This window comes from Cottoperca gobio, chromosome 10 (assembly GCF_900634415.1).
Source record: "Cottoperca gobio chromosome 10, fCotGob3.1, whole genome shotgun sequence".
Lineage (NCBI taxonomy): Eukaryota > Metazoa > Chordata > Actinopteri > Perciformes > Bovichtidae > Cottoperca > Cottoperca gobio.
Window position 1 is genome coordinate 25,032,371 of NC_041364.1, and position 25,000 is coordinate 25,057,370.

Sequence of the window (25,000 nt, forward strand, 5' to 3'; positions counted from 1 at the left end):
CCGCTTGTTCGTAAGACATGCTGTATTTACACTTCCACACTTTTCCTTTGACTGGACATCTTCTTACCCGTCTTTAAAGCTTGACTGATCCTATGCAGGATTTGGAACCCCCTGTGTTTGTCTTGGAGGTTGATGCTTCCTGCAGTGTTTCCTGCTTGTGGCACATGCAGCTGCAGCCACAGGGCTTTGCTGCAGAGGGTCCACAGCAGGGTGCGGTACTGTCCAAAAAGATCAGCGAACACCAGCGACTGACCGACGTCCAACCACTGTACCGAGTGAGGCCAACAAAGACAGTCTGGCTCCACTGATGTCCCCTCTGCTCCCACAGTCTCCACCTTCTCTGGGTTTCCATCCCTTCCAAAACCTAAGCTGAAGGACACAAACACTGCATTTATCACACATGGACTGGGAAACTGAGGCGCAACATAACACACAACATATTACTGGTGGATTTGGTAAGATGTGCAATAAATATGAAATGTTGCACGGTCAGTGCAACAATGTTTTCCTGCCAAAGACAATTAAGTTACCCTGTAACATTAGGGGGACATATATCACCTGGTGCCCACACTTCACCTCTCACAGTCTGTATTTCATACTGTATTTGTACATCAAAACTACATATGAAAGCTTTGGAAGAAGTCTCGTAAATTGACCTCGATTTACTTTAAAAAAGAAAAGTAAATAGTGACCATAGTGACAGAGCTGCAGCTGGGAGTATGGCAGACAAATCCTCAGAAGCATCCAAGAAAAGTCTCTGGAGTGGATGCTCCAGATGAAAAGGAAACTTAAAGTTCAGAGGAAGGATTTAAGTAATAAAAAGAAAGCGATCGATGGCGAGGACAAATACTCGGAGGGGCTGGGGAGACGCAGCGAGCTCCCCTGCAGGCAAACATCACAAGCAGTGTAGACAGATTTGTGTTATTACTCTCAGTGCCTGGGGGGGAGACAAGAGTTCCACACTCCAGCTTTAAGAGGCAGACAGTCCAAAAAGGGACGAGGTTGTGTTGTATCCAACATTGGGTGTCTACAAAGGCCGATGTGTTCACACGTTTGTTGAGCATCATTTGGGCTGTAGAATGGTGGCAAGCGATGAGTCATTCAAATGGGGATCACAACAAACATTTCAGACATTCTCTCCATGAAGACATTCATGGTGTTGGACTCTTTCACACGACACATGATATGTTAGTAGGTATCTGGTTAAGGTAAAACATCTCTGAAAGTTATCTTATCTGCACAAAAGTGACTTTTGAAAACATAAAAAACACCCCCAAAAAATGTGGAGGAGTTAAATGTTGTGTACACTTGCCAAAGAAACATCAGTGTGTCACAGTCAGCGGTTGAACAATCAACACAACAGTCAGTGGCTGGTTCATCTTGACATTACCTGACAGCAGCTTCTTGCCTGGCCGATATTTCCAGTTCAGCCCATTCCTGCGGAGTTCCTTCCACTTGTTGGTCCTTGGTCAGTTCTGTACAAAGACTATTCCATTCCACTGAATCAGCTGTATTTAGGATTGGAGCAGTTGAAATAATCTGCTCACTCTTTCCATTTGGTGGTCCCACATCTGTTGCTGTATTTGGGAGCAGTTGTTCAGTTGGTGCCCCAGGTGTAGCTGTATGTGAAACTAGTGGAGCCAGCAGGTCATGGGAGGAAACTAGCACCTGAAAAAGAAGCTCTACTGAGGAATGGTCCTGTTGGCAAAGCCCTGACAGAGGAGGAAGATGCTGGAAGGTGGTTGAAGGCAGTGAATTGGTCTGAAATAGTTTACAGTTTTCAAAACTGGTCTGTCTTTCTGCACTTGGTTGGACTGACTCCGAAGCTTTCACACTTGTCTGGGATATGTGTGTTTGGCACTGGCTGGTTTGGTCTTTGCCCTCTGGTATGCGTTGGACAAAGGGGGGCTTGGCTAATACAGGATGGTGGTTTTCAGAGATAATACTGTCCAAGTCAAGGTCAGGGATGTGAACAGGAGGAGTTTTATGGCAGGTGTGACGAGATGATGGCTGATGATGATTAATAGAGAAGAGAGGAGAGGAGGTAAGGTAGGTATGCTGCAGATGCTCCCAGGTCCACTCAGATCTCAGCTCAAAGGCCCTACAGTTCGGCCTGGCCCCCTGACTGACAGAGTTATCACAACATGCGGAGGCCTCACAGTTGGGTGGGGCTGGACAGATGTGATAGCTCTGCTCAGAGACCCAGCAGTGCAGCTGCTTGGCTGCCATGTCTGCTTGATGCACTGCTAAAATCATCATCAGCTCTTTGACTAAGAAGGCAGCAGGGTGACGTCCTTTGCTGTTTGGAAGACTCGACTCCAGTGTGGAATAATGCGACTGCTGTAATAGTGCAGTCCTCAGCTGGGTGGCGCTGTGCTGCGCTCTCTGCTCTCCCAGTGCCTGGTTATACAGCTCTGTACCAGCTAAAATATCCTCCAGGACTTCTCTGGGAACAGAGTCTAATTCAGTCCGGGCTACAGCAGACAGAATGACAAACACATAATGTTCCATCAAAACTAGCGCCTGCAGACCAAGTAAGTCCAGAGTCTGTTTGATTTCCAGCAGCAGCTTGGACTGCCGCACCAGAGCAGGTCTCAGATAGCGGTCAGAGTGGACTTTGGAGAACAGACAAGACCAGTGGTTGAGATGAACCCGGAGCTCCTGACTCAGCGAGCCAAGGCCAACCCTGAATGAAGAGCAGCTGGACGGGCTCTGGAAAGGAGAGGAGAATGCTTGTGTTTGTGAATAAGCACCAGAGGCATCATTGGAAATGTTTATATACAAGTGCTGATACCGGAGCATCATACCAAAATTATTCTTATTTCAGTGCCTTACTTTGAGAAATTCTATTTCTGCGGGTCAGTGGCTCCAATTAGCTGAGCTGACGCCTAGCAGACAGCTAGCAGCTAGCCAGCAGTGACAGCACACACCTGTCACCCAAAGCGGCCACACCCTTAATAATGCGTAACTTTAAGCCTTAATATAATGAAACCGAGTGAGTTATATAAGAATTCACCCCCGTACAGTTATCATGAAATGAGCTATAGAGACCAAATAGTTTTTTATACCAGGCTGTAAACATGTTTATATCTGCTGTAAAGTTGAGTATTTTACATGGGGGTATATGGAGATTGCTCCCTTTTGGAGCCTCATTTTTCAGACCCAGAGGTTGCTGCCTGAATTAAAGCCTACAAGGAGCTTCACAGTTGGGTGCTGAGTCTCAATGGGTTTCTCATTACACAGAGTAATCTGATTACATTTTCACAGAAACTTTTGTGAGAAATCCCTGCAGTTTAGCCTAACCTGGTGTGTCAGGTGTGATTTCTTCAGCTGATCCTCCAGCAGCTGGTTTACTCTGGATGTGTAAGCTGCTGCTAGGCGAGCCCTCCTGGTGTACTCGTGTATGAAGAGCAGCAGGGATCGCTGCTCCAGGAGCCTCCGCAGAGCTGTGTAGTGTCCCTGCAGGAAGCAGGAGGAGGGCAGGAGGAGGACAGCACCGTCTGCTGGGAGGCCTTTCACACACACCTGGTGGGGGAGGAAGACAGACTCAATACAATGTCAAATAAGATAATTATTTTCTCACGACAGCTCACATTTAGACACTGCTTCTTTAATTATCAAGAGTTCTTTATTAAAACATTAATTACTTATATAACTACTTATTTATTTAAATCATATTTTTTTCCCTTTTCACTTATTTAAACATTTTGTGAAACAACTCCACTTACTGACAAATCTACATCCTTTACATCACATACACCCAACACACATGTAACCACGCATGTAACCACACAGGTAACCACACAGGTAACCACGCAGGTAACCACGCAGGTAACCACGCAGATAACCACGCATGCAACCACGCATGCAACCACGCATGCAGCCACACAGGTAACCACGCAGGTAACCACGCAGGTAACCACGCAGATAACCACGCATGCAACCACGCATGCAACCACGCATGCAGCCACGCAGGTAGCCACGCAGGTAACCACGCATGTAACCACACATGTAACCACGCATGTAACCACGCATGTAACCACACATGCAACCACGCATGTAACCACGCAGGTAACCACGCAGGTAACTACGCATGCAACCACGCATGCAGCCACGCAGGTAGCCACGCAGGCAACCACGCATGCAACCACGCATGCAACCACGCAGGTAACCACGCAGGTAACCACGCAGGTAACCACGCATGCAACCACGCATGCAACCACGCATGCAACCACACAGGTAATCACACAGGTAACCACACAGGTAACACGCATGTAACCACACATGTAACCACACATGTAAACACGCATGTAACCACGCATGTAACCACACATGTAACCACGCATGTAACCACGCATGCAACCACGCATGTAACCACGCATGTAACCACGCATGCAACCACGCATGCAACCACGCAGGTAACCACGCAGGTAACTACGCATGCAACCACGCATGCAGCCACGCAGGTAGCCACGCAGGCAACCACGCATGCAACCACGCAGGTAACCACGCAGGTAACCACGCATGCAACCACGCATGCAACCACGCATGTAACCACACAGGTAATCACACAGGTAACCACACAGGTAACACGCAGGTAACCACACAGGTAATCACACAGGTAACCACGCATGTAACCACGCATGTAACCACGCATGCAACCACGCATGTAACGACGCATGTAAGCACGCATGTAACACGCATGTAACCATGCATGTAACCACGCATGTAAGCACGCATGTAACCACACATGTAACACGCATGTAACCACGCATGTAACCACGCATGTAACACGCATGTAACCACACATGTAACCACGCATGTAACCACGCATGTAACACTCATGTAACCATGCATGTAACCACGCATGTAACACACATGTAACCACACATGTAACACACATGTAACCACGCATGTAACCACGCATGTAACACGCATGTAACAACACAGAACAGTCTGCTGCGCTGCTCGACTCCAACCAACATCCATACTTACTGCATCTCTCTTCACTCCAGGGTTAACCTGGAAAATACTTTTGTATGCATGTTGTGTTGTGTCAGCTGGGTTTAATAACACAGTTTTATGTTCTGTCTCATTCATCTATGTCATCTTGCACTATAATAAATTGTTGATGCTTTAATCAAAACAGAAGACAATAGAAATACTGCAGAAATTATTTGGACGCAGGAACCCCAGAAACGGATCCAACAGGAACTCTATCCACTAACCCCGATGTCAGGATAATGTAATGGAAAATGTCATATGTTAAATTCTTATTGTTTAATACTTGGTTCATTGAACTTCTGTCTTTCCCAGCATATCTCTGTAACTTTATTTCTTCCTCCCCTCTCTCCTCACTGTTTTTACTTTGTCTAACACCTGCAACAGTGTGAACTCTCTCCCCCCCTTCTCCTGACTGTCTGTAAAATACATGCACATACTTTGATCGGGGTTCTTCCTCACGCAGACTGCTTGCACTCTGTATGATTGATGATCCTTCTTTGCAAAGAATAAATACTCCAAAGTTAACTTCTCAAGAACCTTCGTTTCAGTATTATAGACTTCACTGGTCATTTGTATAAGGACTTTAAAAAAAAAAGTTCTAAGTTCCTTATAAAAAGGTGTTTGTTGTTATACTCATTTCGGCCACAAGAGGCTGAAGTGAACAACTTCCCTTTTATTTAATAGATGGAATGAAATTAAGAACAAAACAATTAAGATCAGACTTAGAAAATGGATCACCAGAATCATTTTCTTACTTGCCGCTCAGGGCTTCCATACAGTAGATGTATGTATACATGCAAATATATACATAAGCATGCATACATAAGTGACCTCTCTTGTATGTTGACTGCTGAACTCAGTTGGATCCGCTGTGGGCTGCACCGCCTTGTGGGATCAATCACATCAGAGGAAACCCGGGCCTCCCAGGAGCTGACTCATCCGCTGCTGATGATTACTAAAGGCTAAATGTAATCATTGGAGGTGATCACACACATTCAGCTTCCCTGCAATCTCTGGAACTCACCTGAGGAGACCCCATCTGTGCCCGGCCCACCGGCTGCCACTGGTGTGCCACAGTCAGAACAGCTTGTTGCAGACGCAGGAGACGTGCAGAGGACCGGGACACCAGATTGTGAGCGACGACAAAATTTCCCTCCACCTCTTCCTCATCTTGACTGCGGCCATAGAACAGCCATTTCAGACTGGGATTAAAGGTGCTTCTGAGTAAAGTCTCAGCTCGCTGCAAGGAACGGGAGATGGAGCTCTGTGACCAGGAACCTGCAAGAGCAGAGAAGCATTAAGACTTTCAGTCCAGCCAACTCATAAACAAGGGATATACAAGTCAAAGGAAGTCTGGGTCAGTTATTCGTCTGCATGCACAGCGATGGGGCAGAAGAACACGCTGAGATGTACCATCTCAGGTTAGTTTTTCAATGGGTATTTTCAGCATTTAAAAATAAAGTGAAATATTGCTTCTGTCAGTACCAGGCTATAACAGTGTTGACAAACATGAGTGCACTGGACTTCAAATTGGCTTTTGAAAGTCACATGACAGCATCAGGATGCAATGCACAAAGGATGGAGGAGCAGAAACTATTTAAAGATTGTTGTCTATGGTGGTGAAATAGCTCAAGAAAGATCTAAACTAAATCATCCATTTTAAGAGGCACATCTGGGACATCTATTGGTAAAGTATAGTTTGCAGCAACATTCCAAAGTTGCAGTTTTCTGAACATCACCTGTATTGTATTCCTATTAGTATAAAGTGCTTAAGTATGTTTACTTATTGTGTGCTACCTGATAAAACAGTTTACTATGACAATTAGCGTGCAGTACACCGTAAATACGATGTATGTAGTCTGGATTTTATGTGCTCAGTCCTGTTTGTGTTGTTTCCAGCAGCAGGCTGCAGGTGTTGTACTTGATGACTGCTTCATGTCCCATGTGTACAGTACCCATAGCAGTCAGCTCCTTCGGTTCACCATGCAGGAACTGCATCTCGTCTGAAAGACAACAAAGGGAAAATTCCCAATAGTGTGAGTTCTTAAAAGGAATATATTATATATATATATATATATATACACACACATATACATATATATATATATATATATACACACACATATTACATAATATATATATATATATATATAGATATATATATATATATATACACAGAATACATAGAGAGAGATATAAGAATAGAGAGAATATAGAGAGAAGATATATAGAGAATATATACAGACATAGACAAACAAAGAGAATAATAGATATATAGAGATAAGAATAGACAGATAGAAAACCAGACATAAGAAACAGAGATATACAGATAATAACAACAGATACATATATATATATAACACACATATATAAGAGAAACACATACGATAAAATATATATAGATAGATATATATAAACATATATATATATATATATAGACATATATATACATAGAATACATATATAAAGAATATATATATATATATAATATATATATATATATAGATATATATATATATATATAGATATACATAGAACAGAGATATATATATATATAATAGATCAGATATATATAGAGATACACATAACTATAGAAATAGGAGAAATAGATATAGATAATACATATATAGAAGATAAACACAATAGAGATATAGAAAAGAGATATATATAGAGATATATAGATATAGTAGTATATAGAGATATATAAAGGATAGATATATAGAGATATATATAGATAGAGAGATATATATATATATATATAGAGATATATATATGATATATATATAGAGGGAATATATAATATTATAGATAGATAGATAGAGATATATAGAGAGATATATGAGAGAGAGAGAAGAATATATAGATAGATATAGAGAGAAAAATATATATAAACACACATATAAATATATATATAGAAACACATATAGAGAATATAGAAAATATATAGAACACACAAATAGACACAGAATATAGGACATATAGAGACATATAAGGATAGATAAAAAGATAGATATAGAGAGAGAGAATATATATATAAAGAGACATAGAATAGATAGAGATAAATATAAAGAGAAAGATATATAGAAATAGAGAAAAATAGAAAGATTAAACATAGAGAAAAGATATAAAAGAACAGATATAGATATATACAATATAGATAGAGAAACAATATATAGAGAAACATATAGAATATATAAATGAGAGAGATATATAGATATATAGAGAGAAGATATAGATAGACCAGATATGAAAGAGAGAGATATAAAAGTAGTATATATAGATAGATATATATAGAGAGATATAGAGAGATAAATAGATATAGATAGAGATATAAGATATAGATATATATAACAGAGAGAGATACAGATATATATAAAATAGATAACACATATATATATCACACAGATATATATAGACAATGAAGATAGAATAAATAGAACATATATAGATATATATATACATATATATATATATATTAATATATATACACATATGTATATATATATATATATATATCACACTATGTATACATCCATAACATACGTCAATATACTTATATATATATACACATATGGTATACATACATACATACGTAATATATATATATATATATATACATACATACATACAGACCTACATGACCTACATACATACATACATATACATACATACATACATACATTTACATAAATATATATATATAGCTATGAGCTGCAAGATGCTTAAACGCTCCACACAGCTGCAGGGTGAAGCATACTTCTCTCTGGTTCCTCACACATAATTAACATTATTAGACAGACATGGCATCCAATTTTAGGGTAATAAAGATTAAAATATACATTTCTACATTTATGAAAAAAACTAAACAAAGAACTAACCTGCTCCTTTTCCGGACAGAAAGAATTGTCCCGGTCTGAAAGAGAGAGACGAACGATCATCACAACATGTAAAACCAAACAAAGAAGTCATGGAGAGGACAGCATCACCTGGATAAACACGTTCATGCAGAACATTTCTCTTGTGCTCTGTGGTGTTGTGTTTTCTCTCTGTAAATGTCTGCTCCAAATATTTGGTAATTTTCCACTGCAATAAGACAAGCGGGGGTCAGGAACCTTCCAAAAGAGAGTGGGACTGCTTCTGGTGTTAAACTCCACGGTTCCTCAAGAACCATAAAGGTCATGAAATGCAATAAGTAAAGGTTAGAAAATGAAAGTAATTGCAGGGATGTTTTAAAAAAAAGGTCATTTTAACTTCATGTTTGTTTATTTCTATTTTGTATATTTACTATTGCTCTTTAATAGAGCAAAAGCATTTCTTATCCGATTACTAAAGTAATGGATGGAATGATTGAATACGCTATTTCTAAAACAATCGATAGCTGCAGCCCTGCGTACATATGATGCGGATGTAAACAAACTCAATGTGCCCGTGTATGTGTGTGTGTGTGTGTGTGTATGTGTGTGTGTGTGTGTGTGTGTGTGTGTGTGTGTGTGTGTGTGTGTGTGTATCACCTGTCAGACGAGGCTCTCCACCAGGATCTTTCAGTATCTCTGGGTTGTTGTGATCCATCCAGACAATGCAGACAACTAAACTGTGAACAGCAGAGACATTATTAGTGAAATTCATAAAACAACAAATTCTAATAATTTGGATGGAAGTTATATAAAAGATTTGTATTACTCCAAATTTATTTTCCTAAAATTAACACATTAATGAAATCAGACTGCTGGAGAAGATGTGGTGAACAGAGGCAAACCCATTTTTTTGTCCCGTTTTAAAATCATTTCGGTCATAGCAGGTATCATGGGTATTTCTAATATTTAAAAAAAGGGCTAATGCAGGAAACCGACCAGAGCTTTTTTAGAATACTCAGAACAGCAGCCATGAAGCAAATAACTAGGAATCGTCTTAAAACCTTAAGTGCAAACTATACAGGAAATTTAAAAAATGGAGGGAATTACTTAAAGAGATAGAAACGAAGAGACGGAGAATAAAAGACATGAGATATGAGGCCACGATTTAACCTCTTAGAGTGTGCGGGCCCACCGCATTATTATTATTCTAAGAAAATACTTACACTCGGATTAACAAAATATAAATAGACAGAAGCAGATCTTGGGAAAGAAAATAAACATAACTCAGGGAACACATATTAGATGAGGAGCATGCATACACACCTTTTTTTGTTTTTGTTTATTTATTTACAAACAATTTGTTTATTCTTCTTTCTTATCACTGGGTGTATAAAATACAAAAATGATAGTAATTGCAAACACATGTTAAAAATATTGTAATTTTGTAATATTTATAACTTCACTTCTTTTTATTTTATGAATGTGACATTCAAACAAATGACAGCAAATGTCATCATATGTACATAATAGTTATGTAGTATGATGATAAACAGTTGTTTGACTAATTTTATGCAACTGTATTTCAGAGGGAAATATTGTTTTGACTTCACCATATTTATCTGGCAGCTTTAGTTAAAGTTACTTTAGAGATACAGATTTCATATTAAAAACATATAAGGAATTTATAAAATATGTTATAGATTACTACCAAACTGCATATAAAGTAGTTAAAATTAACTTCACCTCGACCAACAATGAACAAGGCTACTTACACATTAATGCATGAGTAAGATACAGTGAAATACAACAGAGTATGTACTCACAGGAGCCATTTACTTTCAGGTATTTTTCTGATGGTACTTATGTACCTTTTCTAAGGTAATATTTGAATGTAAAACTTGTACTTTGTACATTGTTGCAATGCTACGGTAACTTAAGTGAATGATCTGAATACTTCTTCTCGTACTGAAGCTGTCAGGTGTGGGGACAGTAACGATGTTTCTCTTTCACCAGTGACACTGATTTCATCTAGATCACCAAGACCTAATGTTACGTCCTTTTTCGATGCTCCTAAAATGGACATAACCGTTTATACGTTATATATACAGTCTGTGGATAAAACAGGTGATAGGAAGAGACGTGGATTGTACAGCTGCCTTTCACAATCACAAGACATTATCAAACAGTCTTACTCAACATTAGAAATGGCGTCCAAACGTCCGGCGCATCCCCAACTGAAGAACTGTATGACCACTGACTTGTCTTAATTATTGAATGACATCCAGTTATTGGTAATAATCCCACAGAACTATTCTCTACAATCGCAGCACATTTAGCAGCAACTAACAGCTTTTTATCCGTTCATCAAATTCCTTCACTGAAACGGCCACCGAAAGCCAAGTATGTATTATTGACTTACTCCTTTTCTAAGATGTACTTCTTAATCCACTGCTCACGAAGGAAGTATGTTTAAAATAGCATCTGCTAGCGAGGCCTGAAAACACAGGATGTAGAAGCAGCCAATCAGGAGAAAGCGTCCTCGGTTGTTATGGAAAATTGAGGAGGCTCTTGCCGGGGAAATGGCAGAGGGAAAAAACAGAAACACGTTTCTACACCAGTGGGAGGCAGCAAGGTGCTAAACTGTGCCTAGTCTGCCGGGAAGAAGAAGAAGAAGAAGAAGAAGAAGAAGAAGAAGGATCCTTGTAGGAAACTTCTTCCAGTGTTATGTGGCCTATTACGACGAAGAAAAAGGGAAAAATGGGACATATTGGGGGAATGGGTATTTAGCACTGCAAAATGGGAAATGTTTAGGAGGAATAGTGAGATAGGAATAGATCAATGAGTAAAATAAAAAAGTTTAAAACAACATCCTAGAACCTGCAAATTTCTAGAAGTAAAGGAAGACAAAGGCAGTTCATATATAAACAAGCAAGCAAAGGTTAGGAAAATTGCAACAGTGCAATGGATGCTCCAACTCCTTTGGAACAAATGAAGAGGGTATTAGTAAGATTAAGAGTAACACCTCCTGGGAAGGTTGGAATCTGTTGTGTAATGCTAAAGCATTTAGATGATTTATCATCTATGAAGCTGCTAGGTTTTTATAATAAAGTATTGGAAGTGGGAAAACTGGTTGGAAAGAGGCAGTGATTATTCATTTTAGAAAACCAGGGAAGGACCTATTAAGTCCAATGAACTATAGGCCAATAAAAAAAGAAAATAATGATCATAAGATTAACATTTTACAAAAGAAGTAATAAAGAGGAATTCTACCATGGACTTGTCTGGAAACAAAGATTACAAAAGCACAAGTTAATAAAACATCTGTGATGGCAGTTTTTGTTTTGTTTTTACATGGGAAAGGCATATGACATGGCTTAGAAGGAATGATTAATGATAAAATAAAATATGATAGGAATAGCAGGTAGAAAATAATTGGATTAAAGACTTTATTTTTTATATATTCTGTATAGTAGAAAATGGTAACACACTGGGCAGTATCATAGCCACCCGCCATAAAAGAAGAAGAAGAAGAAGAAGAAGAAGAAGAAGAAGAAGAAGAAGAAGAAGAAGAAGAAGAAGAAGAAGAAGAAGAAGAAGAAGAAGAAGAAGAAGAAGAAGAAGAGAAGAAGAAGAAGAAGAAGAAGAGTGCTGCCGCCCCCTACGACCGCCTACAATTAGCATGTATAGCCGCCCTTTCCTGTCATGTGACTTGTTGGATTGTTTGGGACCGCGCGTCTTTCAGTGTTGGCGGGTATCTGTAGACTGTAGTCTGCCTGTAGAGCCTCACAGCTGACAACAAACTTACTTTACCGCCCCAGATACTCATTATCAAGAAAATGTCTAACTGGACCAGAGGCAGACGGCGTGAAGCTCACAACAGCGAACATGAAAATGGGTAAGTATTTGAATTGTGGTTTAAAACACCATTATTACGAGCCTCCATTGCGTCCACTTGGCAGAAGGCAGTACGTTAAGTTAGCTGGCATTCTTGTTTCGATATGTGCTTTTGTAGATGCGTTTCAAGATAACTAACTACATAACAAATGTGTTGTTTAATTATACGTTTTTCATATAACGTAAGCGAACACTGCAACGCTATCTGATCATGGTCCAATGAAGATCTCTCTACACCTGCGCTAACGTTAGCTTGTTTGACTAGCTTTAAATGCTCTAGTAAGTTTAACGTTGAATTAACAAGTTTCTCCTTTTCGGGCTGTATTTTGTAACTCTGGTACACATTACGTTAGCACCCGGACATCTCTGTTCTAGTGTTGGTGCCATGGGAAGACAGTGAGAGAAATAGGCGGTAAAGGCTAACCTCTGGTAAGACTGACTAGTTCAGCTGTTCGCCTGTCATTGTTTGTGCTGACAGCTGATAGGTTAACTACAACAGCAGGACTATACGTAACATGAACAGTAAAGTCATTCGGGAATGACGGGCGTTTTGCTGACTTCAGTTTCTCGGGATATAACTGAAGCGTTGTCTTGATTGTGACCAGTCCAGTGTGGCCAAGCCCAATGTGAGTTGATAGGCCTCAGCTCCCCCCACCCGGGGTCGGGTAGATGATGGATGGGTTAACAGATGGCAGAACAATCGCAAATAGGAAGTCGATGGCGGGAGAACCATTCAACTGAGGAGATTCGGCTCACACCATCGTTTTATCTAAAAGACGATTAACCGGCGATGTGTGGAAAGACTCAACCGCTCATTTTAAAACGCGTAACGTCACCACTGTTATGACTATATGTTCACCAATGACTCGTATAACTGATGGAAAATACTCGCTGCCCTATAACAAAGATTGAACCCGTTTCCCAAAGTTGCGACTCTTTATCTTTTCCAGGAAGCCGGCGGGCTGCCATCTTTGTTTTGATTGAGACACACTAGCATTAGCGCTAGTTGCTGTAGCTTGTTATAATTAACATTTAAAAACTATGATGCGTATAGTCTGCAAGCTAGTTGGTTCTCTAGGTAGTCAATCTACCGTTTGGGTGTGTATTGCTTTCTTTGCTTCTCTGTTGGTTTGCGAGACACGGATAGAAACGTAATGAAGGGCTTTATAGAAGTTGAACATGTTGAAATAATGTGCTGTGCCTTGTGTTTTCTGTGTAGAAGCTACGGACCGTCCCGGTGGTCCCACTGTAGGAAACGAGGGATCGACGGAAGCCTGCGTGCCAACAAAGAGGCAGATGGTGATGCAAAAAACGGCGGGCACACTGACAGCAGCAACAGACACTCTGACAGCAGACATGCTAGGTAAGAGTATACAGATGCATACAAAATTGGATTTAAAAAAAAAAGACTAGATTAAACTTTATTGCCTGAGTGCAGGCACTGAGACAAAGTGCAATTTAGCATCTTACCAGTGCAAAAATAAGTGCTGAGTATGTACAAGTGTATTTTTCCGTGTGCAAACACGTGACAAAACTGTGTGACATATGCTGCAACGCCATGTTGGTTGGTATACAACAACAATACAACTCCGACTTCTTCAAAGTATTTTGACTCTCTGGAGTCCTCTGCAAAGGCAAGATTCAGAGAAAAAGTCCAAATTTGCGGCCCTGACCCGTACACGCTAAAGCCGTCGGATTATATTGAGGATTTAGATTCATTACCGCCGATTGAATATCCGGATATTGTGAACTACCTTGTGCTACAAACGTCGTGGGCAACCAACGCACAAATGAAGGCATACAAGAGCTTAGATGCTTATAATGTCTTTGTTTCTGGCTGGGTTGGTAGTCTTCTTACCAAACCACTGAAAGATGACAGGGTGCTCCGTCCATGCCCGTGTAAATCACTCTCAAAGAGCTCGAGATACACCGCTCAAGCCGTGGTTTGTGAGTGAGAAGAGCGGCGATGTTATCCTCTCACACTGTGATTGTACGGCGGGATTAAGTGAAGCATGTTTTCACATTGGTGCTTTGCTTTTCGCAAGTGAAGTAGTCTCAAGAATAAGCCAAACAAAAACATGCACAGAAGAAAAGAGCAAATGGCTGCCATCACATGTAAAGAAAGTGCCTCATTTACCAGTCAGCAATATGGAGAAGTAAGGTCTTACAGTGTTCGGGTATATCATAAGCACACATGTTTAACGTAAACATAGCTTTAGCATGAGCTCTTACCAGATATAAAGTGGACGCCACACACACACACACACACGGGTGAATTGTGCTTTTTCTTCTGTTAAATCCTCACGAGTTATGTTGCTAAACTGGAGCTTACGGCGTTCGGTAGACAGCATTTCATCCCTCTTTTGTGGATCGTTGTTTGTGATGATTGTAGGAAATCTAAAGAACCGTTTCTCTGGGTCACGAGTAGCGTTATTACCACAATTATACACTGCGCACACGATTGGCATTTTCTTTCAATCTCAGACGTTTAAATACAAAGAAAATTACGAAGCGTTGCAGCAACTCACACGCGAACAGCCGCAGTTTTGGTTGTGTATATCATCCAACATGGCGGATTTACGGGTTGGGACGTAAGCGTGACGTCACATGCACACGATCTATAGATTAAAAGTAAGAGGTAGATATGAATATGCTAAGTCATATGACCAGGGTGGAAGAGTTGGTGCATATTTCAGCAAAGTGACATCTGAAGGGAAGAAGCTCTGGGTAATGTTTATTAAATTAGCCTATTACGTCTTTATTTCTTGGTATCAGGTGGACATGTTTTCATACTTTATGATTATATCTTTCTAGTGCACATCAATATATTTCCAGTTATTCTCTTCTTATCCCACTTATTTACCCATCTCATAGTTTAGCTGTAAAACTGACATTTAAAGCTTGGGATGTGTCCGTGTCAGCCTCAGTGTGTTAATGCTGCTATGTACCCCTTGTGTTTCCTCCCTAGTTTCACCACTCCAGAGAGCACAGGCCCAGTGTCTCGCTGTGGTAGACGGGCTGACTGGGGCAGTCAGGTGGAGAATGATGAAATGAAGAGGGACGTACACAGAGACATGCAGCGGTAAGCAAACTCTGCTTCTGTTTCAGTGCATTTGTCCCTGATTTATTAAAAGCACTCTCTTTATGAGTTGCAATCTTCACTGACTGTGTGTGCACTCTGTTCAGTTACAGGAGGAGGATACTGGGTGCAGAGGTCACCCAGAGAGAGAGAGAAGGACCTCCTCTGGCTCTTCTGGGAGGTATGCATCCTTTTCTCATTCGCTAACATTGGATTCTGAGCACAGTCCATTACATTTATCAGCGTGTGTATACATAATTTACTCTTAATGTAAACTATTTTAGGCCTCGCTGATATTTTTGATGTTCCCTAAAACACCCATCTGTCTGTCTGCCGCAGCTGTGACTCAAGAGAGGGAGAAAACATAGAGACTGATGAGGCTGTGTTGCTACGGCGGCAGAAGCAGAATAAACTATGGCAAGAACACACTGGCCTATGACAGATACATCAAAGAAGTTCCAAAGTAGGTCTACACACACACACACACACACACACACACACACTCAATACAGCACTGCAACTATTATGAGCCCATGTGTAGGACATAATTGTTTTATAATAACTAAATCATTTTGCACGGCATTTGTCATTATGCACCAAGACAAGTTCCTTGTATGTGCAAACCTTCTTGGCAATAAAACTGATTCTGATTTCTGGTCCTAACTTCTGTGTTTCCTTTCTTACCCTTTTTGTTTCCAGACACTTGCGTCAGCCAGGTGTTCACCCAAAGACTCCCAATAAGTTCAGGAAGTACAGCCGTCGCTCCTGGGACCAGCAGATCAAACTGTGGAAGGTCAAACTGCACGCCTGGGACCCCCCCAACAGAGGATGGTCAAGACAAAGTCCTTGATAACATGTAAGAAGATATTTAGCCTTCAAAAAGATGCAAAAGAATGCATCCTGCACTAGGGATGCACAATATTGGATTTTTACTGACAACTCTCTCCTGTAGAAGAATGAACTGATTATTATGCGTACTGTTATCGTCCTGGCCCACTGGCAGATGCAGACATAAATTAAATTATTTTCAAAATGTGCACATTCACTGAGCAAAATACGAAAACCGCCTCAGCTTAGTTTATATGTAAAACATGCCATATTTATTTTTATGTAACATCTAGAAAAGCAACAATAATGTTTACAACAGCAAAGTATATTAACTCAATATCTCACTGGAAACAAATGTAAAATGTAAATTCTGAGTGAAGTTTAAAAAGATTAAAGAGCACAGACAGTCAGAATCAGTCCGTCCTCCTCCCGCTGCTGATGTGACTCACTGCATGCCCGTACTGCTGGGCGAGGGAGGAGGGGAGGCTTTGTCTCAGTCAGATGCTAAGTTTACACACATTTTCCAAAATTTAAGTTATGCGGCAAACGTAGCTTAACAGTTGGACTACATACAAACAGCTTGTTTGGAACAATTCGTTATTAGTCAAACCATCGCGCTGAGCTCTCTGCTGTTCGCTGACTGCGCTCCGTGTACATTTGAAGGAGCTCTGCCCCGTCACAGAGAAGAGATGATGCAGTGTGATAATAAATGATACCAAATGTCAGAGCTTATCAATACTACTTCCTTACTCATTTATACCAACCTGTTTAATACCAGGTTTGGAACACATCCTTGTATATCTTTTAAGGCCTTTATTGGCCGATGACGTGCCGATATCATCTCGACTATAGACATCGTGTCGCAAGTCAGCTGTTGGTCATCTTCATGTGTTTGTCTTCTGTTCTTCCAGTGAGGAGCTGGGTATCGATGATGTAATGGATATTGAGCTGGACTTCCCAAACTTGACAGACTCTCAGAATGCCCCTGCCTCTCTTCCCACACACAGCCTTTCCCTGGAGGTGAGTTTAATAAAGTCCCTTTTCTTGCAAATCTGAATTCACTAATGGATCAGAATAATTTAAAAACCTAATAGACATTTTCAAGTGGCAACAAAAACTGTAGTACCACTTTATTTAAGCATCTGGGATTTCCGGATCATTTCTTAATCCCCTAGTGAGTTTCTAAGAAAGAACTACATCATTTGGTACAGGTTCAGTTGATGCACTTTCAATTAATTAATCCAAAGAGAAGTTGTCCTCAGCACAGCAGGTCAGCTAAATATGCAAAAAGTTACATTTGTTTACAGGTAAATACAACCTGTATGAAAATGAATGTTTCCGATGAAGAAGGAATAAATGATTGCCTTTTTTAAACGAGTGCATTTACGTGCACATTAGTATCCTAGTTTTGATCTGATTGGGGATATGTTTAACCTGGCTATTTATATCCCTGTGTACAAGATGTATGAACAGCATCCATGTTTCTTATCTGTGTGCTGTTGTGTCTTGATGTCTCACGCTCTCAGCCATATGGTTTGTAAAAACAATGTTCAGTGGATCAGGTGTTTACATGGCACAGGTAGCATACCCAGCTTTCTAAAAGTCTGCATACAGTCTCATCCAGGCTAAAACCAGTGATGTTTAACTGGGACGTGCAATGTTCAGTTTTTTCATCTATTGTATCTTTTATATGTTGTAGTAAATTGATGGTGTGGGACATTAATGCCGTACTTATAACTACAAAGGTTGAAGTCGAGATCCTCTTTGAAAGCGGAGGAAAGAAAACTATACTTTGACCCGTCTGTTTTATGTAACTTGATTGCTTTTGCTCTCTTGCTCAGGGTGAAGATGACTGTTTGGGTACTCCAGTTAAAATACAGAAGACCGAAACCACAGTGGAGCCTGACATGGCATAGCTGATTGTGGAAAAGAAAATTCAACATGTTGACACACTTCTCAAATGGGTCAGCCATTTCTCCCCCGACACTTTCACTTGTCACAGCCCACCACGTTACCCAGAATGACTCGGTTCCAGGTACCAGCAACTTGATCTGCTCAAAGCAATGCTGTATCTGCATAGCTGCACAATGCTGTGTGTGTCTCAGCTTGAAGTTATTAGTTCAACACTGTAACATATATTTAGGTCTCTGTTTCCATTCATACTAGTGCTTATTAATCCATAGGTTGGGACCGTTTACAGATTCCTAATCTGCTCAGGGAGTCTTCTTTTATGGCAAGATATTACAGGTGCATGCTTAAGCTTTGCGTCAGTTAAATGGTTTAAGATTTGGTGTTCACAAAAACACTTGTAGCACTGATCTGTGGCCTGGTCGAGCAGACATCCAGTTTTGTTGATGTCCATTATCTGCAAATGTTAAATCACATCCTGCTTGTACTTGCTAAATAGAATGCAAGAATACATAGAAGCTGGCCTGAACTGTAAGGTTTCTTCAAACTGTTTAAATGAGTTAGGCAAACCAAAGTACTTTCCTTTTAATGATTCATATTGACAATATTATTTTCCCAAGTATGTACAATTTTGAATATCGAAGAGCATTATTTCAGTATATTGGCTGTGATTTGTTTTTATATAGGTTGTTTTTTTTAATGCAAATGTTATTGTGTTTATTGCTGTTTCCTTCATGGTGAAGACTTTCAAATAATAAAAAAAAACTTGAATGTCTCACTATGTTTTATGACCAGAACTTTAAAAAGGTTGTTCCTCATCCTCAGCCCTGGTGTGACGGATCAGTTCAAATCCGATTTGTTTGGCTCTAGATCAGCAGCTGAATTATTTAATTAGGTTTATGATAACAGTCCTGTAAATGTTAAGTACCTAAACTGCAGTTACCCCCCCCCCCCCCCCCCCCTTTTTTTATCAAAAAGCGACTGAAGACCCCTCACTAAATGACTTATTATATGGATGTTTATTATATTCAATGCATAGCAATAACAGAACAACTGATCAATTATGTAGTGAACACAATAAATGCAGGAAGACTAAAATTAGTAATTTGGATGAATTTTGAGAAGATTATTTCATTTTTGAGTTTTCCTTTAATTCTTCCGAGAATATGATTCTTGGCTATTGTTCTGTTAGCGCTGGTTGTTTAACGGCGCACTTTTCTAATGCAGGACGTGTCTGTTTGGCAGGGAAGGCTCCGAGTACAGCTTCAGTTCAGGTCTTCATCGTGCCCCTTTCTAATTATAGTCCTAACTTTAAACATTGAATACAACTATTATTCACAATCTCTTCAGGTAGAGCCTAATCGTGTTTGCCTTTAGTAAAATATGTGTTATAACGTTAGAGTTTGCAATGTATTGTGGCTATCATAGTTTCCTCTTTGAATTCCATAAAAGTCAAAATAAACCCTCAGGCCTGAGTGAGAAGAAAATACCTCTGAATATGAGATGCGCTCAGACTGCTCATCTAAAGCGTGCGGCTGTTGGAGGAGGATAGACGTGCAGATGCAACACAACATTTATGGCAAAAGACAGAAGTTAAGTTATTGGAAGTCTCGTTTAATGTCGGTTTTTTTTTTTTTAATAAAGCAACCACGTTACCAAATGTACGCGCCAGGGGTTGTTTTAGAGAAGCCTGCGTCATTCTACTTTTGACCAGGGAGGCAGCACACAAGCGTTTAAACTACCATAAATACAGCGAAGAAGAGGGGAAAGGACGAGAGGAGAACATAGTTACTGCTACTGTACAGGTTTATCTGATTAGCACGTGAGAATCTAAGTCATTTTGGACCATGCTGAGAGCTTGTCTGAGAGGAGCTAATGCCACCGCCCGGGTAAGACTCGTGCATTCGCAACTAGCCCCTTCTTTACCACCGCGAGCTACCATGTTGGCATTAGCGTGTTGTCATTCAGTGACCCACAGACTGGCCCAAGGGTGCCACAGTTAGTTTTTATTTTAAAAACGGTTGGATTGGTAACACTAACATGCTACCTAACATTTGATTCTAAAATAAACACGTCTCTTTATTCAATGGTAAGTTGTCATCAGAAAGAGCCGCATGAGAGCGTTGCATAATGTCAGTGCTAGCTGGTTAGCTTCTAGTGACATATAGCTATAGCATAACAGCCACAATTAAGCTAACGAGTTGAGCTAGTTAAGTTTGAGTGAAGATGCGCATATCCAGACCTTTCTTAAAAGTCACCATTGCAGTTTAGCAGAATGGACCGTAGACTGCATGTAAAGTAACTGTTTATACAGTAACGTTATATCTTTATATACAGTCTATGGGAGTGGACCCAGTGATATCACACGGCTCGGATCTAAAAGAAAGTTATAACGTTAATTAAATACCACTTGTTCCGCCTTCAGGGAAAAACTGATAATGCTAAGCATAAGTCACTGTAATTTAATGAACATTATGTAATAAAGAGACTTAATGCTTGTAATAAACATGTTCAGCGCAATAATAAGTAATTAACTTACTTTCATTGTTATATATATATATATATATATATATAATATATATATATTATATATATATTTTTTATATATCTATATATATATCTATATCTATCTATATATTTGTGTAATATATGTGTGGATATATATAGTGTTATACTACTATAGCGCTCTATATATCCCTTTACTATCTATCGGTATGTACTAGATATCCCATGTGTATATATATATATATAGCTCTAATCTTATCTCCTCTCTCTATATCTCTCTCGCTCTCTCTCTCTCTCTCCATTTCTCCTCTATCTGTGTATCTCTGTCTCTCCTCCTGGTGTGTCTCTCTTCTCGCTCTTATCTTCTCTCTCTCTATCCTCTCTCTCTCCCTTTCCCTCCTCTGTCTTCTCTTCTCTCTCTTCATCTGTCTGTCTTGTACTCTCTCTACCTATCTCCTCTCCTCCTCTCTTCTCTCTTCTCTCCCTTTTTCTCTCTCTCCTCTCTCTTCCTCTCTCTATCTCTCTCTCTCTCTCTCTTCTGTGTGTCTCTTCCCCTCTCCCCTCTCCCCCCTTCTCTCTCTTCTATCTCTCTTCCCCCCCTCGTCTCTCTCTCTCCCTCTCTCTCTCTCCCCCCATCTCTCTCTCCCTACCCTTGCCTTTCTCCATCCTTCTTATTGACCAAAACCTTTAAAAAGATTGGTTCCTCATCAATAACATACACATATATAATACATATGTATGGTATATATATAGATATATATATTATTATATAATATATATGTGGTGTGTGTGTATATATATATATTCCTAAATATACTATATATATATATATATATACTATATATATATACATAATATCTTCTATATATATCTATATATATGGTGTGTTTTGTGTGTGTGGTGTGTGTGTTGTCTCTAATATGATCTATATATCTTATATATCTATCCTCTCTATCTCTCTCTATATCTCTCATATACATCCATTTAATATCTATATTATCTCTCTCTCCCTTTCTATCATCTCTTGTGGTGTGTGTACTCTCTCTCTCATCTATCTCGATCTTCTCTACTCTCTCCTCCCTATCTCATCTATCTTCTCTCCTACTCCTCTCTCCCTTTTTCTCTCTATCTCTCCCTTTTCTCTCTCTCTCCTCTCCTTCTCTCCGGCCTCATCTCTTCTCTCCACTTTCTCTCTATCCCCGCCTCTTCTATCTAATCTCTCGTATCTCTCTCTCCATCAATCTCTCGGGAACATCTCAAGTCGAATCTCGATCGCTCTCTCATCCCTCGTGGACAAAATCGTCAACTCTCTCTCTCTCTCAATCTCCCCGCCTCTCTCTCTCTCTCTCATCTCTCTCGCTCTCGTCTCCCCCCCACCTCTCTCTCTCCCCCTCTCCCTCCCCTTGCTGTCTCCCTCTCTTTTATGACCAGACTTTACAAGGTTGTTCCGCATCATTACTACACATATATATACATAGGTTGTGGGTATATATTAATATAGATATATAACTTAGATATATATATGATATATATTAGCTATAGAATATATACACACATGTTATGTATATAATAGCCCACACATTTATATATATAGAGTGATAGTAAGTATATATACGATAAATAAAATATAAAGTCTCAAGAACAGGGCACAGCACCATCCAGGTACATATCATAAACAGGTAAGTAGGGTGAAAGTGGTGAAATAAGGTCAGTAGATAAGATATGGATACATAGTGTGTTGGTGTCTATAGTAGGTCAGTGAAGCTATGGAAAGTGAAAGGTAGAATCGGGATATATCGGGATACTAGATGTGCGGTAGAATGCAGCTAGGTAGTGTGGGCGGCTAGACATCCTATCATCATAATAGATAACTTGACGAGGAATAGTGGGTGCACGGTGGTTGATAGCGATCTGTATAATATAATCGTATTATATGAATACATACTGATGTATGTCATTATATACTCTATTATATACTATATATCTATGTTATATACAGCTATAATATATCTCCTCTATCTCTATCTCTCTCTTATCTCTCTATCTCTCTCTCTCTCCCTGTTGTCTCCTTATACTACCCGTGTGTGTGTGTGTATATGATATATATCTATCTATCCACATACCTACATACCTGGGGTTTATATATATTAGATCTATCTATACTCCTATATATCTCTTCTCTCTCTCTCTATATCTCTCTATCTCTCTCTAAATCTATATCTCTATCTCTCTATATCTCTATCTTCTATCGATCTATCTATATTTACTCTCTATCTTACAACTGTGTATGTCTTCTCTCTCTTGTCTATCTCTCTACCTCCCCCTGTGTATATCTCATATATAGATCTATATATAATATCATCATATCTAATATATAATCTATATCTCATACATACACGTTTCTATCTATGTCTATCATCATCCTCTCTATCTACTCCATTGTATATTATCTATATTCTTATATACACTAATTATATATTATATACATATATCTATATATTATACATACACCTGTGTGTCCTTATATATATATATACATACAGGTGTAATATATATATTATTACATACATGTGTTGTGTATATATACTATATATATATATATATACACACATATATATATAATATATATATATATAAATAGATCATATCTCGATAATATATCTATATAATAGATCCCCCCCTATATATCTCTATATATCTCTATAGATATATATATATATATATAATATATATATCTATCTCTCTCTCATAGTATGAACCAGTACTGTAGAATGTATATATACTATCTATATTACATATTACACACCCACACACCTGTATATATATACACACATGTATAATCTTATGCATATCGATTATCTTATCTCTCTATCTATATCACCAGCTATATATATATCTATTTCCCTCTCTATATATATATCTCTCTCTCTCTCTCGCTCTCTATCTATATCATGTGTGTGTGTGTGTGTGGTATCTCTCTAGCTCTCTCTATCTATCTATCTCTATATATATTCTGTATGATATATATAAGATGTATATATCTGTGTATGTATCTATTATGTCTTAATCTGTGTATATGTATGTTCTTATAATATATCTATGAATATAATCTGTGTTATCTCTATTAAGTATTGTACTATGTATATAAATAATAGTGTTGTGTGTATATATAGCTATGTGTGTGTATATACAATATATACTATTATATATACATATATGTCCAAATATGTGTCTATAGTAGATATATGATAGATACATACATGTGTCAATATATATATTATATAGATACATACATGTTGTGTGTGTATAATATCAATTTATATATAGTATACTAATCATACATGTTATATATATATACTACACATATAATAACATCCATGTGATGTGTATATATTCTAAATATAGATTATATATACAAACAAACCCACATCTATCATCAGATAGTATTTCGATATATATAATCATCTCTATCTCTATGTGTGTGTGTGTGTATATATATATACTATCTAATATATATCTATCTACTATACTATCTACTTCCCTACCTAATTAATATCTAATACTCTCTATCTATATATCATATCTCTCTATCTCTCTCTCTCTCTATCCTCCTCTGATCTGTCTGTCTCTCTCTCTGTCTCTCTCATGTGTCTGTCTGTCTCTCTCTCTGTCCTCTCTAGTGTCTTCCTGCTCTGTCTCCTCCTCCTCTGGCTCTGTGTCTCTCTCTTCTCTCTCTGTGGTGATGTCGTCTCTCTCGTCTGTGTGTGTCTCTCTCTCATCTCCTCTCTCGTCTCTGTTTGTGCTCTACTTCTCTCTCTACCCTCTCTCTCATCTCTCTCGCTCTCTCTCTCTCTCCTCTCTCTCTCCTCCTCTCTCTCTCTTCTCTCTCTCTCTCTCTCTCTCTCTCTGTCTCTCTCGTGTGTGTGTC

At 39.1% G+C, this 25,000-nt stretch overlaps 3 protein-coding genes and 1 long non-coding RNA gene across 5 annotated transcripts in view; 2 read left to right on the top strand and 2 right to left on the bottom strand.

The window, feature by feature from the left end:
- The window catches only part of ccdc142 (coiled-coil domain containing 142), a 17,482-nt gene extending 10,519 nt beyond the window's left edge, over nt 1-6,963 (bottom strand). Inside the window, exons 1-5 of the mRNA XM_029441153.1 lie at nt 6,960-6,963; nt 6,029-6,282; nt 3,304-3,525; nt 1,391-2,712; nt 68-369 (exon numbers count right to left, since the gene is read on the bottom strand). Coding sequence (XP_029297013.1) covers nt 68-369; nt 1,391-2,712; nt 3,304-3,525; nt 6,029-6,282; nt 6,960-6,963 — 2,104 coding nt within the window. The remainder of the gene's footprint in view (nt 1-67; nt 370-1,390; nt 2,713-3,303; nt 3,526-6,028; nt 6,283-6,959) is intronic.
- On the bottom strand, nt 6,963-11,371 carry LOC115015190 (uncharacterized). Its single transcript, XR_003832973.1, has 4 exons — nt 11,278-11,371; nt 9,516-9,595; nt 8,883-8,917; nt 6,963-7,007 (listed from the first exon to the last, which is right to left on the bottom strand). It is a non-coding gene; the product is annotated as an uncharacterized LOC115015190 (long non-coding RNA).
- A 1,105-nt stretch (nt 11,372-12,476) lies between these two features.
- Nucleotides 12,477-19,342, top strand: slbp (stem-loop histone mRNA binding protein). Its single transcript, XM_029442426.1, is given in 11 exon segments — nt 12,477-12,753; nt 13,972-14,115; nt 15,721-15,834; nt 15,939-15,975; nt 15,978-16,012; nt 16,171-16,237; nt 16,239-16,294; nt 16,531-16,645; nt 16,647-16,687; nt 17,571-17,679; nt 18,501-19,342. Coding segments are annotated over 11 exon segments (852 nt in total). The 5' UTR covers nt 12,477-12,694; the 3' UTR covers nt 18,576-19,342.
- A 941-nt stretch (nt 19,343-20,283) lies between these two features.
- immt (inner membrane protein, mitochondrial (mitofilin)) overlaps nt 20,284-25,000 on the top strand; it is a 28,098-nt gene continuing 23,381 nt past the window's right edge. The window contains exon 1 of one of the 2 annotated variants that reach the window (XM_029440974.1): nt 20,284-20,456. In XM_029440974.1, the coding sequence (XP_029296834.1) occupies nt 20,415-20,456 (42 nt within the window). In that variant the 5' untranslated portion in view covers nt 20,284-20,414. The remainder of the gene's footprint in view (nt 20,457-25,000) is intronic. The other variant, XM_029440973.1, reaches the window with a different exon arrangement.